General features: G+C 41.7%; 1 protein-coding gene across 4 annotated transcripts in view; it reads right to left on the minus strand.

Annotated features, from left to right (window-relative positions):
* Positions 1 to 15,326, minus strand: part of DOK7 (docking protein 7) — a 270,829-nt gene that overhangs the window by 52,603 nt on the left and 202,900 nt on the right. For all 4 annotated transcript variants that reach the window (XM_077477865.1, XM_077477866.1, XM_077477864.1 and 1 more), the window contains exons 6-7: positions 12,679 to 12,777; positions 4,810 to 5,633 (exon numbers count right to left, since the gene is read on the minus strand). In XM_077477865.1, coding sequence (XP_077333991.1) covers positions 4,810 to 5,633; positions 12,679 to 12,777 — 923 coding nt within the window. The remainder of the gene's footprint in view (positions 1 to 4,809; positions 5,634 to 12,678; positions 12,778 to 15,326) is intronic.

Raw genomic sequence — 15,326 nt, forward strand, 5'->3', positions numbered from 1 at the left:
CTTTACATATTCATTCTTCAGAGTCAGCATAAAGGGAGGGGGGGGCGGGGGCTATATATATATACTCATATACAGTATATAACATATACAGTATCTCACAAAAGTGAGTACACCCCTCACATTTTTGAAAATATTTTATAACACCTTTTCACGTGACAACACTGAAGAAATGACACTTTGATACAAAGTACTGAGTGTACAGCTTGTATAACGGCGTAAATGTGCTGTCCCCTCAACATAACACACAGCTATTAATGTCTAAACTGCTGGCAACAAAAGTCAGTACACCCTTAAGTGAAAATGTCTAGATTGGGCCCAAAGTGTCAATATTATGTGTGGCCACCATTATTTTACAGCACTGCCTTAACCCTCTTGGGCATGGAGTTCACCAGAGCTTCACAAGATGCCACTGGAGTCCTCTTCCACTCCTCCATGACGACATCACAGAGCTGGTTTATTTTGGTCTCATCAGACCACAGGACATGGTTCCAGTAATCCATGTCCTTAGTCTGCTTGTTTTCAGCAAACTCTTCTGCATTCCTGTTAAAAGACTTGCTTGGCTGACATCCCTTCAGTCTCCAGATCCTGCTTGCTGTTTTACTACACTCATCTCCAGCTCCCTGACGTTTGGCTTGTGTGACTATCCGTTCCAGTTCATGAACTCTGGCTATATTTTGACTGAGTTTGTTCTATTTACTTTTATTATTAAATAAGTGTGATTTAACTGTACTTATGTCTCAGTCTGATTTCATGGTTTCTGACACAGACCAATTTGATGCAGTTTGAGGTGTATGATCTGAGCACTGACAGACTTACCCCCCACCCCTTCAACCTCTGCAGCAATGCTGGCAGCAAAAGACAAAGACAACCTCTGGATATGACGCTGAGCACATGCACTCAACTTCTTTGGTTAACCATGACGAGGCCTGTTCTGAGTGGAACCTGTCCTGTTCAACCGCTGTATGGTTTTGGCCACTGTTCTGCAGCTCAGTTTCAGGGTCTTGGCAATCTTCTTAAAGTCTAGGCCATCTTTATGTAGAGCAACAATACTTTTTTTCAGTAACTCAGACAGTATTTTGCCATAAGGTGCCATGTTGAACTTCTAGTGACCAGTATGAGAGAGAGAGCGGTAGCACCAAATTTAACACACCTGCTCCCCATTGACACCTGAGACCTTGTAACACTAACGAGTCACATGACACCGGGAAGGGAAAATGGCTATTTGGGCTCAATTTGGACATTTTCACTTAGGGGTGTACTCACTTTTGTTTCCAGCAGTTTAGACATTAATGGCTGTGTTGAGGTATCTTGAGGGGACAGCAATTTTACACTGTTATACAAGCTGTACACTCACTACTTTACATTGTAGCAAAGTGTCATTTCTTCAGTGTTGTCACATGAAAAGATATAATAAAATGTTTACAAAAATGTGAGATACTTATGTGAGATACTGTATATAACATATTTATATATCATCATATAACATATAACATATAGATTTTTCATAAAACTGTATACAAATACTAGTACTTAAAAGTTAGTACAAATCAAACTAGTTCATCAAAATAAACATTGTGATTTCCCACTTTTCTTTAATGATTAAAATCTTAATTCAAACCATCATTTTTTTTGAAGAGCAGGCAAGAGTTGCAAACGTGGTCACTAACACAAGAAGTAAAATGCCGCAATGGGGGGGGGGGGGAACATGTTATTGGTAGCTGAAATCATTGGCAGGTTTTATTTTTTCATCTATGTGTTCTTGTATGATAATGGGAATAGAAGGTAAGGGAAATTCTAACCAACAGATGCTGTATCCTTTTCCCAACTCTATTCAAAACGGAAAAAAAAGGAGTCGTTACACATAATGGAATTGACCCTTGCATCACCTCCTATGCCAGCCTCCTGTTTTTCCAGCTTTTTTCTGATATTCTGCATAATGCAGTCATATAGGTATTACCACTTTGCACAAGAGTGTAACACAGTGCTTCAATAGAATTTATGATGAAAACGACATGAGATCCAGGGAGATTGTTATCTCAGCTTGTTTTAAATGTGCAAATTGGTATTATTAAATTATTGAAAGTGAGCCCGCAAAGACCACAAATTACTTCTTCATGGTGTAATGAAGACAAGCACTCCAAGGCCTAATTTGAGGAACACATTAATCTGATCTCTGATATGTATGTGGGGCACCATTTATTCTCTAAAGAGGAAAACAGGGGTAGTCTGTCTATACATTGAAGCCGAGTCTCATAGCCTAAAGACATCAGAACATCACAATTTAATTCTGTATCCTCTCAGGCGATGCCTCACCCAGGTAATGAGTATGGCAGGCCTATTAGAGAACACACATACTATTTAAATATAATGGATATGTATATGGTTTGCAGCTTATAAGCGAATCTAGTAGGGTTTGGTCTTTAGTGTTCAATTACATTCAACACTTTGGAGGAGCACAGCATATAGAGATGATTTCAGATGAAAAGTGTCACCCAATACATGAAAATAAATTCTCAAATTTGAGAAATAACAGCAGACAGAACCAATTGTTATACACTACAAGGCGTAATATTTTACATGAATGTAACTAGGGCTGAGTACATTTTTAATAATAGATTATTCTTTCATTACTAAATGCAGCCAGCCCACTTAAAATTTGCAAGTTTCAGGCAGCAAAAGATCTACTTTTAAAGGTATACTTCTAAACTCATCGAGCCAGCCATGTGCTGCCGCAATTTTCCATCAGTGTTTTCACCAATCGTCTACTTCCTCTCTTGCCTATTTTGGCACATCTAATGTCCTGCCAAACTTTTACCCCTTGTCTGCATGTTAGAGACAACAGGCACACTTTGCTATTTTTTTAAAAGAGTAACTCCGCTTTTGTTAAAAAAAAAAAAAAATGACATAGCATATACAATTGTTACTCCATGCCATTTTATGTTTTTAACTAGGGTTAAAAATACCACTTTTTTAACACTGAGTACAAATACCGATGCTTTTTTGCAAGTGCTCACCAATACCATTAACCGATACCTAGTGTGGGGGGGGGGGGTTGTTAGGGAGTTGGGACGAGACTGGGGGGAGGGTAGGGGGGGAGGGGTGGGGGGTAGAGGGGTAAGTTTGGACAGGGTAGTTGAGGGTGGGATGAAATAGGGATTGTGGGGTGGGAGAGTTGGGATTGAAAAAGCTGTGATTACTGGGGGAAGAGGATGGGGATGGGAGGGTCATTGGGAGACATGGAGGCAGAGGTGACAACTGGTGGGGGAAGGAGGAGGCAACACAGTTTGGGCACAGTACAGGGGGTAGGAGGACACAGTACAGGGTGTGAGGAGGGCGCAGTACAGGGCGTTAGGTACAGATATTGTATATTATATACAAACTGGTGTGGGTATAACATATAACATATAGAGTACAGTGTCAGGGTACAGACTGGTCTGTATAAATTGTATGGTGCTAGTGTTTAAGACCAGTCTGTACCATGATGACTGTACTGTACATGCTACACTAACCTGTTTGTAGGACTTGCTCCCCTCAATACTCGATTCAGCTTCCATGGACACTTCCACAGCTGCCTTACACTATAGAAACACACGTGCTGATGCTACCCAGCCCCTTACCCTTGGTGGCCCACTCTGTCATTGGATAGTAGCCAGCCATCCAGCCTAGCAGCCAACTCTATCTCTGTGTAGGAACAGGAAGGGAGGAGTCATGGCATCACCCACCCTCTTCTTGTTTACAGAGTCAGGAGAGTGTCACGGCGGTGTTGCATAATGAAAAAAGACAGCCGGGAGCAGGAGTGTCAGCGTGGCCAGCTGTCAGACTGTTCCCACTGTGCTGAGGATTTTCCCGCCCCCCTGTACTGGCGCCGTAAGGTGCGTACTGCTCCGAACCCTACTGCCAAAGGGAAGGAGGAGATGTCCCTCCCCCAGCTGACGTCATGGTATCGGTTTTCGGTATCGGAGCATTTTCACGAGTACCGATACTCACAAAAATGCCTAGTATCGGCACTGATACGGATACCAGTATCGATGTATCACTATTTTTAACAATCTCTCCATTATAAATTCCAACCAAGTATAATTTTCCATATCTGCTAAAATGTTAATGTTCCTTCCTTATAAACATTAAAAATGATGGTGAGCTGTACATGATTATGTTCACAGAACTCCACTAGAAATGTCCTGCCCTTGACTTCCCTGCTTTCCCCAGCGGTTTATCAATTGTTTCAATTGGGGCTGATCATTACACCAAAGCAGGCAAACCCTCTCACTTAGCATGCAGCATGAAGGAAATTAAAGGAATATACATTTATGAATGTAAGAGAGTGTAATAAGGGCTTCCCAAATTCTTGTAAATATGGAGAAGACCGTTCGTTTTTTTTTTCTTTTAACAATAGTGGAATTACACTTAAAATTCCTTCTGGGTCAACAACAAAAACAGTAAATAAATGCAATGACTAGCAGTTATTAGTCAGGTAGACATGGGTTGTAATTTCACAGTAATGGGTATGCTTGCCTAGTAGCATCCAATACACCTTTGAGTGTGTGAGTATATAATAATATACAAGTTGATCCAGGAAATATTTGATTGCCTCTTGGGGGATCAGGAAGGATTTTTATTTCCCCCTGCTGGAGCAAATTGTATCATGCTTTATTGGGATTTTCTTTTTTACTTCCTCTGGATCAACTGTAGATATAGGATAGTGTATATGTTTTCAATTTGTGTGTGTGTGTGTTTTTTCTTTTTGGGTTGAACTAGATGTACTTGTGTCTTTTTTTTAACCAGATTAACTATGTAACAACAGTTTACCTTTAGTCCTCCGCATACCGGGCAAGCTGCAAAAAGTGCCCTTGTAACACCAGGATGGGGGCTACAGATTTCACAAGTGTCACTTGTGCCTGTAGCAGCTAAGTCACTCCCTTTGGGTTCAGTTCCCTGTGGCTGTGCTTTTGTAGCTGTCCACTTTGGAACAAAATCCACATAGGTTTCATCACCTGAGTCTTTGCTTTCTGGCAGTAATGATGAGGCTCTGGCCTCTCCATGGGGTACCAATAGCTTAGCATCACTAATGTTTTGAGTTCCTTGTGCCTGGTCCTTGGATAAAGTGGAATCTGAACTCTTGTGTTGAGGTTCTCGAGCAGCTGCCTGTAATACACTTCGGGGTGTGTCATAGAGATGTCTGACAGAGGCAGGAATCTGATATTCAGACCCTCTCTGTGGATCAGCATGCTGACACGTACATAGATTTTGATCTGTAGCCATGGTTAAGGGTAAGCTAAGCAATGACCCAAACTCTTCCCCCTGGCAAATGTCCAGGCTCTCCGCATAGGAGGAAAAGCTCCCTGAGTAGGAAGAGTGACTGCCCGTAGCTATGCCACTGTCAGAAGAGCTTTGACGGCCAATTTCTTGTAAATGTCTAGACGCAGCAGGCTTAGGAGGTGGCTTGGAGGCACGAAAGGCATCAGAATAGGATTTATCTTCTCCCAGGTGGATGCCCTTTGCTGCTGGCATCCCATGACTCTCAGCGGATATGCTAGCTGAAGAAGGCTCTGCCCATATTGTCAGTCTGCTGCCTGCACTGGCATCCGAATGGCTGGTGTCTGAGGAAGAGCTGGATATACTTCTATCATCACCTGAAACAAACCAAACAAATATATTATTAAACTAGAGATTAAAGTGATTGTAAAGGCTCTTTAAAAAACAAAACAAAAAAAAAACATGTTATACTTACCTCCTCTGTGCAGTTGGTTTTGCACAGAACAGCCTGGATCCTCCTCTTCTTGGGTCACTCTTTGCTGCTCCTGGCCCCTCCCTCCTTTGAGTGCTCCTCAGCTAGCAGCTTGCTACAGGGGGCACCCAAGCAGAGTCAGAGCTCCGTGTATGCATTCAGACATGGAGTCCCGACCTGGCCCCTTCCCCTCTCTCCCTTGATTGGCTGACTTTGATTGACAGCCGCGGGAGCCAATGGCACTGCTGCTCTGTCTCAGCCAATCAGGAGAAGTGTACTGGATGGCTGAGGGGATTGTGCACATCGCTGGAGAGAGAAGGGGCTCAGGAAGGTAATTGGGGGGTGCAGGGGGGGGGGCTGCTACACACAGAAGGTTTTTTATCTTGATGCATAGAATGCATCAAGATAAAAAACCTTCTACCTTTACAACTCCTTTAAATCATCAGAATTGAGAGGATTGATTTGCTAAAGGCTAATAGGCTGTTCACTTTCTAGGGGAATTTCCCCTTAGCTTAGTGAATGTGGTGAAAATTCACTTTGCAAAGAATACCCAATCAAGTGCAAAAAAAGTGCAAAAAAAAAGACAATTTATTTTTGCTTGTACGTGTATTCTGTGCATTAATATACATTGCGTTAAGGCAGCATTATCATCTGGAACAGGCTGACAGCAAACCACAACTTACCAAAAATCTTACCTAAAAAAAGATAAGCATGACTTATTAAAATGCAATTGGTTCCTATCTGTGCAATGTGGTGTGCATACATACACATGGATTTGCAGGGTGTACTGGAGTGGCATTTAAAAAATAATATTACTGTGCTTTGTGTAGATGTGAGACGAGCTTGAACAGAGTAAAAAGGAGTCCCGGAGCAAAAGAAAAGAAGAAAATGGGCGTAGGGACAGCATGGCAGAGTGGATAGTAGGACAGCTGGGTAAGGGTAAAAGGTTAGGTATGTTAGGTCTCTTTAAACCAAGCGGGTTGTGGTCTGGGGCTGGAAGGGGTCCAGGGAAGTTTAGGGGGGGGGGGTGAACGACGAGGGGCCAGTTGGGTTTGTGGTTTTCCGACGTGGCTGTGATGACAGCCTGGCAGTGGTGGGTCTTTGGAGGAGGAGGAAAATTCTGGATTATAGAATGGTCGGGACCCAATGGTAGTATGAGGTTCTTGGATACATTCTGGTTAACGAGGGGTTTAAAGTGGTTGTAGACCCTTCTCTGTGAGTTTTATCTATAGGTAAGCCTAGAATAAGGCTTACCTATAGGTAGTGAAAATATCTCCTAAACGTGCGCCGTTTAGGAGATATTTCACTTGTCGTCCGCCAATGTCATCATCGGCGCATGGGCTATGAGGAAACATACCTCGGTGCCGTTTCTTCCGCATGCACGGGAGTGATGTCATGCGGCTCCGGCCAGTCACAGAGCCGGAGTCTGCACCCCCGGAAGGAAGAGGGGCGAAGATGGACGCAGCCTACACAGGGGACAGCATTGGATTCGGTTGCAGGTAAGTGTCCCATAATGGGCTAATATGTGATGCATACTAGCCTATTATGATTTTATTTTGCAGGGAGCAAAAGAGGTCAGGATTTACTTCCTCTTTAACTCGGAATATGTAAATGGAGGTGGCTGATGAGGATTGTCTCTGAGCCGGTGTGTTGTGGCTAGAGGCCCTAGTTTAAGAAAAAGTTGTCGCAGTGACCAGGTTGTGTGTTGTTGCCCTCAAAGACCACCAAGTTTTATTTTCTAATTTTGTCTAATTGTGTATGTTAAGTATGTTATTTATGGAAGTTATGTATTTTGTTTAATAAAATGCTGCGATGGCCATTTTACGCCAAACACGTTTTTATTATCGTATAGTTGGGGGGTTGGGGGGGGTTGTCTAGCAGGTTTAGGCAATGCTGGCGGTTATCTATCCTACACGTCATTTATTTATTTTTTTGCTTAAGTTCATCTTCTTCTTTTTTTTCTTTGTGCAAATATATTTTAAAAATGTCGAATTATGTAATTTTATAATTATTTATTTGAAATCTTTATTTTACAAACAGACCCTCAATACTAGCTCCATTCATAATACTCATTACTGCAAGCTTGAAAACACCTTGCTGCCGATGTACGAAAAGTGTGCTAACAGGAGCTCTATTTCCTGTCTAACAGAGCTATGCATTGTACAACTGTCACTCTTGCAGAGCAAGGATACAGTCATAAAGTGTATTTTGTATTCATAAGCATAAATAACAACATATAAAATAGAACAGAAAAGATATATCACAAAATTACTTTTTTTTATGAAAAAAAAAAACTATTACAAGTGGCAATCATATACAATGCACAATCTGTGCAAGAAAATAGGTATGTGAACCACAAAACTTGGATAGTCTATGAATGATTCTGTAAATGTAATATACAGGTAAGCGCAGAATGATTTATTTCTGCTCTGTATTTAAACTGTAATTTATGTAGGAAGAGGTTGATACAGAATGTCGATACAGAGAGCTTCCATTGTATAATATACACCGAGATTAACTGTATTCATGTTCCCTTGGGTATTATGTGGTTGTTTCCTGGATATGGATTTTATTGAAAATGTATGTAAATCAATCATAGGCTTCATCTATGTCTAATCTCTGGTAACAGGTACTATCTGTCTAGATAAATTTGTAGACTCGTAATAATTGTTTGTACATTACTGCCTTCCCAAAGGCATCAATTTATTTTCTATCTAGCCTCCTTCCTATTGATTTATTATATTTGCCAATATTTTGAAAATACTTCACTTTTTTTTTGCTGACAAAACATACAGAATGTACTAACCCAGGCCATACAATCCCATAATGGTAAAAAAAAAAAAAAAAAAAAAAAAAAATGAATCTCTTCCTAACCAAGGGTAAAACAAACCTTAACTACTTCAATACAGGGCACTTACACCCCCTTCCTGCCCAAGGCAATTTTTAGCTTTCAGCGCTGTTTGAATGTCAATTCACACAGTCATGCTACACTGTACCCAAACAAAATTTTTATCATTTTGTTCTCACAAATAGAGCTTTCTTTTGGTGGTATCTGATCACCTCTGCATTTTTTATTTTTTGCTAAACAAATTTTCTCCTTCACTGATAAGGCGGGATTGGCGGGCACTGATAAGGCAGCGCCGATGAGGTGGCACCAATGAGGTTGCACTGATGGTCACTGACGATGGGTACTGATAGGCGGCACTGATGGGCATTCATGGGTGGCACTGATGGGCACTGATAGGCTGCACTGATGGGTACTGAAAGGCTGCACTGATGGGTACTTATAGGTGGCACTGCTGGGCATTGATAGGCGGCACTGATGAGCACTGATATGTGGCACTGATATGCAGCACTGATAGATGCCATTTATAGGCATCACTGATGGCACTGACACTGGAAGGCATTGGGGATGGGCACTGATTGGCAGCTGCCTGGGCACTGCCTGGCATTTCCCTGGTGGTCCAGTGTGGTGGCATCCCTAGTGGTCCTGGCAGTCCTGGGTAGGCATCCGGGGGGGGGGGGGGCTGCACTGATAAACAATCAACACAGACCCCACCTGTCAGGAGAGCAGCCAATCGTCTCTCCTCTACTCACGTCTGTCAGAAGCAACTGAGGAAAAGCCAATCAACGGCTCTTCCTGTTTACATCGTGATCAGCTGGGATTGGACACGGCTGAACACGTGGGAAACAGCCTCTGTTAGAGGCTCTTTACCAAGATCGGTGTAGCAGTGTGTCAGACTGACACGATGCACCACCGATCTATGTGATGCGCGCCCCCGGGGGCGTGCAAGACTGGTAGTTCTGGGAGGCTGTCATTTGATGGATGGCGGGCGGAAAGCATAAATGCCCAGACCCAATTTTGCAATTTTGACATGTGTTAGTAAAAGTGAACATTTGATCGAAACTACTTTGTGTATCCATTTTTTTTCAGCATAAATTAGGCTTTTATTTGTTGGTAAATGGTAACAGATATCTCCTGATTTTTTTTATTATCAAAAAAACTGACCAAAAATAGTAATATATATATATATATATATATATATATATATATATATATATTTTTTTTTTTTTTTTTTTTTTTTTTTTAATGTAGCTGTATATTTCCTGCTACCACCATAATGTACCACCAAAGAACATTCCAAAATAAATTCTCCTGACAATCGCAATGATACCATATATATGTATGTTATTTGTTGCATGTACTCACCCATATTAGGGCTCAGAAAAAATGGTGTACATTTTGTTTTCTTTTTATTCTACCTAAAACACATGAACACTGACACTAAATTACATTTTTGTAAATCCTACCTAAAACATGCTAAGCTGTAAGCTTTGACCCCTATCTTGATCCCAACAATAACCCTGGTACTCACCTAGATTAAACCTTGGTCTAGCTCATTTCTTCTTACTTTTTTTTAACACATTGTTTTTTCAAAAATTTAGGAGAAAGAAAACACATGGGTTGGCCTCACAGTGAATGATCACTGTGCTAGCCAATCAGAGGCTATCCCAGTGATAAGATGACCTGCGAGCCAGGAGTCAAGATCATTAGTACGAGACCCAAGGCTCTCAGTGAGAGTCCAGTGAGACCCGAGTGAGAGTCCAGTGAGAGCTGCGGCGCGCTCCCAGCACAAATACAGGAAAACATATATGTGGTGCCCAGGTTTAAAGTCCACCCCCTGGATTCTGCATATATGTGTTACTGTGTCATAATGAGGTTAAATGCATATTTGCTAAGCAGAAAATGATTGTCCGCTATCAACTCTCCACTAGGTTGGTTTCATAATTATGTGCATTCACCACCCATGCATATAGGAGTTGATCTTCCTCTTCCCACTCTGTCTGACACCTGAACAGGAAATGAGAGGAAATCTCCCTCACGAGGATACAGACAGTAATAAAAATTTGAGAGAAGTTTTAATAGTTTCACAGTTAAAGATGAATTTCTGATAAGGTGTATTTTTACATAGTTATATTGGTCCAGTTTGGAACATAACATACCTAGTCGATTCCCCTGGAAGCTGGAAATCCCTACTCCCACTTTCTACACTTTGCATTAGAAAATGTAAGCAGTGTTCAGAATGCATCAGGCTGGCTACCCAACACAGGATCCAGAATCAAGTGGATATCACTATAGTAGTGGTGTCTACTACAATGATCTCCAGCTTCCAGGGGCATGATATATACATAGTTACATTGGTCTAAGCTGGATCAATGTAACTATATGAAAATATACCATGCCTGGAATTCATCTTTAAAAATACAATTTTGGCTTGAGTTTAGCTCGGCTTTAAGGCCTCATGCACACTGTAAGTTTAGCCCCATGCATACGACTCTGGTATCTAGCCAATGTTGGAAGGTACAGTGGCACCATCCAGCTCGCTGCCAACAGCCTGTCAAACTGTATGTCTGGCAGCTGCTAAAGCAGGGCTGGGCTGGGTGGTATACTTAGCGGTACTTCTGATTAGGGCAGTATACAAATGTCCAGAATGCAAGCAGTCTGCATTCTAGGCTTTAGTATATTCTTGCATACTTATTCCAGATCTGTGCCTCAGAAAATATTGAAGCCATTTAAACAGTTTGAAAGTCAGGCAACTAGCATTTCCAAAAGGAGAGGTTAGCAATGGTGGCTTCCAAGCAATGCCACTACAGATATCCTTTATGGCCATGCCAAAATACCATTTATAATAGCAGATGGCGCTGGAAGTGGCATCTGTAATTTCAGAACTTCTTTCTCAGAAAGACTGCCGGAGTTTATAATGCTTATTTGTACAAAGCCACAGCAAATGAGGATGACATTGTGCTTCAAGTGCTCTGCAAGTGTACAACTTGCCAGTGAAAATGTGCAGAAAGTTAACAGACTTACAATTCAACCCTGCCACAAATTTTTGGCAAGTTATCCTTGCTATCTGGGATGTTGCTAGTAACAGTAATAAAGTGATCAGTGATAATACTGTACACTGTCCTAATGTACTAATGACACTATCTGGGTGACAGGGGCAATCAGGAGGGTAGTCAAAGCATTAACTGTGTGCCCAACAAGTGTAAGTGGGCTGTTTTGACTGACTTTTCATCCTAACCTCAGCTCTGAGCGGTAAGTGAGATCAGGAAGAAAGAAGCAGCTAGCTATGGTTAGCTACATTATCAGATTCAAAGCCAAAATCATTGGCTGTGAGCCCGGTGACAAACCTGTGCAGTGTCCAACCACAGCAAAAATGGCAGGCAGCATGCCAACAGTAGATGTTAAACTGCTGGTCGGGAAGTGGTGAAAGTGTAAACCTCTGAAACGGTTTACAGTATAATCACTATGGTCAGTTACGCTCCCAGTAGTGAATAACGCATAATCAATAATCATAATCAAGGCTTTTTTCAGCGGGAACGCATAGGAACACAGTTTCGGCGCCTTCAGCACTGAAAGTATGTAATGGCAAGAGGTGCTGGGGTGTGCTGCAGGGTCAATTCATACTGGCTATTAGGGAATCTATTGTCGCTGGAGGGGATCTAATTTTGCAGGGGGGGGGGGTCTATTGTTGCTGGTGGGGGATATATTGTTGTTGGGGGTCAGTTGTTGTTAGGGGGGCTCTACTGTTGAGGAAGGGGTCTTTTGTTGCTGGTTGCAGGGGATCTATTTTACTGCTTTTATTGTTATCCTTGGCAAGTTCCATACAAATTACTTAGCAACACAAAATGTTACTTGGTTCGATATTCTCTAAAAGGGGCAGTACTGGGAGATGGGTAGGGGTTGGAACCAAGGGACGGTGCTCGGAGGTGGGTGGGGGGTGAAGACAAGGGATAACTCTGAAAGGGGGAGCTCCTGCACTTATTCTCTGGAAAAAAAGCCCTGCACATAAGGATGACAAGCCTGAAACCAGAACCTTCAGAAAGGGCAGTACCTGCAGTTCTAGCATGACAGGTGTCCTTTTATATATTGTAATTCTTTTCCTTACCTCCTAGGCTGTGATGAGACAGCATGCTAAGCCGTTTCTCCAACTGCAGGGTTTCATGGGCCACTCTGTCCTCCATGTAAGCTGGGTTTAAATTTGGATCTTAAAGCAAACAAACATGACATCAGTTGACAACTTAAGATTTGTGAATTTATGAAACAAAGAATAATAGCCAATATTGCAATTACACCATCAGATCATTTTTTATAAAAGAGCAAAGATATATAAAGTGAAACACTCATATAACATCACACAAATATATTTTTCCTTTTCGAGTGCGGTGGGGGAGAATGTATTCAGCCCTCACCCCTGGATTGCCATGACAGGTTATAAATTCAGCTAATCTACATGTGTCACCAGCTTGTGAGCTCCCAATGTATTCCTATGAAGGATCCTCCATCAACTTCTTCACTGGAATATAGAAATATCACAGGACAGTAATATCTCAGGACAGTAATTGCCAAAAGTTGGCCTAACACCAGTAGAGTTTGAAAAAAATTGTTCTTTGAGCGTTTGATTTTCTAATAGTTAATGGGAACAAATTGATGATGGTTTTCAACTGTATAGATGAGAAGAACTGAAGGTGAAGAAAGGAATTTCTTTTTCTCAAATTAATGAAGTTTTTACTCTTCATTTGAGCTTTCGTTTAAAAAAAAAAAAAAACATACTTATTGTTTTGTACACTTGCATCCCTAAATTCAAGGTAGTACTCAAACTCTTTGCACGTCAACTGGATGAAATTTATCAGGGTTTTCATATGAAATCTGTCAAGCTTATAATGGTACTATTGAATGCTCTGACAAATGATTTTTTTCTGGATTTCTTTACAAAAGTTCGAATGGCCAGCTTAGTCTGTACGAAGTGGTGGGAGATCGCACTCCAAAATAATAGTAATTTGAATTGGCGGTGATATTATTATTTCACCTAACCGTAACACAAGAAGAACCATTAATGGTGTTCTAACCAAGAAACAGAGTAAATGCAATTAAAATAAGCTTCTGCATGCCATTCTAATAATAGTAGGTGGTAATTCTTCTAGAATTTTCCATTCTTCACAGATTTACTTTGCACATCCCCCAGCCTTCTCCTCCTTTGCAACCCTAAACCCTTTAGGATACTGAGCCATCAGTATGCATGTTTATAATTGGATTTGCAGGGCATTCTGTGGCATAAAGCATTAGCACATAGAGTACATACTTCCCTTTTAGTCCTATCATGTGCAGAGTAAGAACCTATATAGAGCCACATTACATTGTGTCATCCTACAGAAATGTCATTGTGCAATCCTTACACAGCATGATATCTAAAACCTACCGGGCATTAATGTTGTAGAAAACAGCAGTATAATAAAAACATAAACAATACATAGCACTGCAAAGCATTGGGATGCTATTCATCGGACAGCAACTCATAATTTCCTATCAGTGTCAGATGTGAAAGGGCTCATTCACACCAGCCTGCAAGCGATATGCCTCGTACAATGCGTGAGTGCTGGTATAAGGAGTGAAGGGCAGCATGATCCATTGTTACATCGCATTGCAACTTTTTTCAACTTCATTGAAATGTGACAAAATGACTTTCACTTAAAGTGGGGTGCCCCTAAAAAAAAATAAAAAAAATAAAAGTCAGCAGCTACAAATACTGCAACTGCTGACTTTTAATAATCGGATACTTACCTGTTCCAGGGTGCAGCGATGCGGGGGAAAGAAGCCCCTCATCGTTCTCCGCTCCGCTCGCGGCGCCGTCATTTGTACTGTGGGCACCCAGCTGTGGCTTCACAGCCGGGCACCCACCGCGCATGCGCGAGCGGCGCAGGGCGCCGTGATACACCACAGAGTCATCTGGGACACGTGACAGGTCACAGATGACTATGCGGCGCGAGGGGAAGTGATTTCACCAGCCCGGGCAAGGAAGAAGGCAGACTACGAGGGACCCCTTAGCAACAGGTATTTAGAGGTGAGTAAAAAAAAAAATGTTTCCAATTATGTTTTTTTTTTTTTTTTAAGATTTTTAAAACCTTTTTTATTTTTTGGTGGCAACACCACTTTAACTGTATTCAAGATATGGTGATGTGCCTTGTGCTGTGTACAAATGCCACTGTTTCCTATGTGCCCTTGCTTTGAACCTGCATCGGTGTAGATTAACGGACATGAGCCCTTAATAAAGTGGATATTAACTCTCTGCTATACCCAGTGAAGTGAACCGCCTCAAATGAAAGACAGAGATGAAACAAGTCTCCCTACAAAAGTTTTACTTGTATATCTAAAGTCTTTCCCTTTCTACACTCTTTAGAAAGCGCACATCCTGTTAGAAATCTTTCTTTCTCTTTCAACAGTGGTAAGGGAGTCTGGGCTTACACTGCGTGAGAGCTGATTGGAGGAAAGGCACCCCCCCCTCCACATAGGCAGAGGAACAACAAAACTTGCAGAGCTGCAGTCTGAATAAAGTTTCATAGTTAGTAAGGTTGAATAAAGACACCAGTCCATCCAGTTGAACCTGAGTGAGTGTCTATAATTGTCCCTATCCCTGTACATTGCACACTCACATCAGTCCCTACCCTCAAGGAGCCCACAATCCAAGGTCCCCATTCATATACCAAGGCCAATTTTGGACAGAAGCCAATTAACCTACCTGCATGTCTTTGGAGTGTG

The sequence above is a fragment of the Lithobates pipiens genome, unplaced genomic scaffold (genome assembly GCF_037356315.1).
Source record: "Lithobates pipiens isolate NorthernLeopardFrog02 unplaced genomic scaffold, aLitPip1_a1.2 Scaffold_13, whole genome shotgun sequence".
Classification (NCBI taxonomy): Eukaryota; Metazoa; Chordata; class Amphibia; order Anura; family Ranidae; genus Lithobates; species Lithobates pipiens.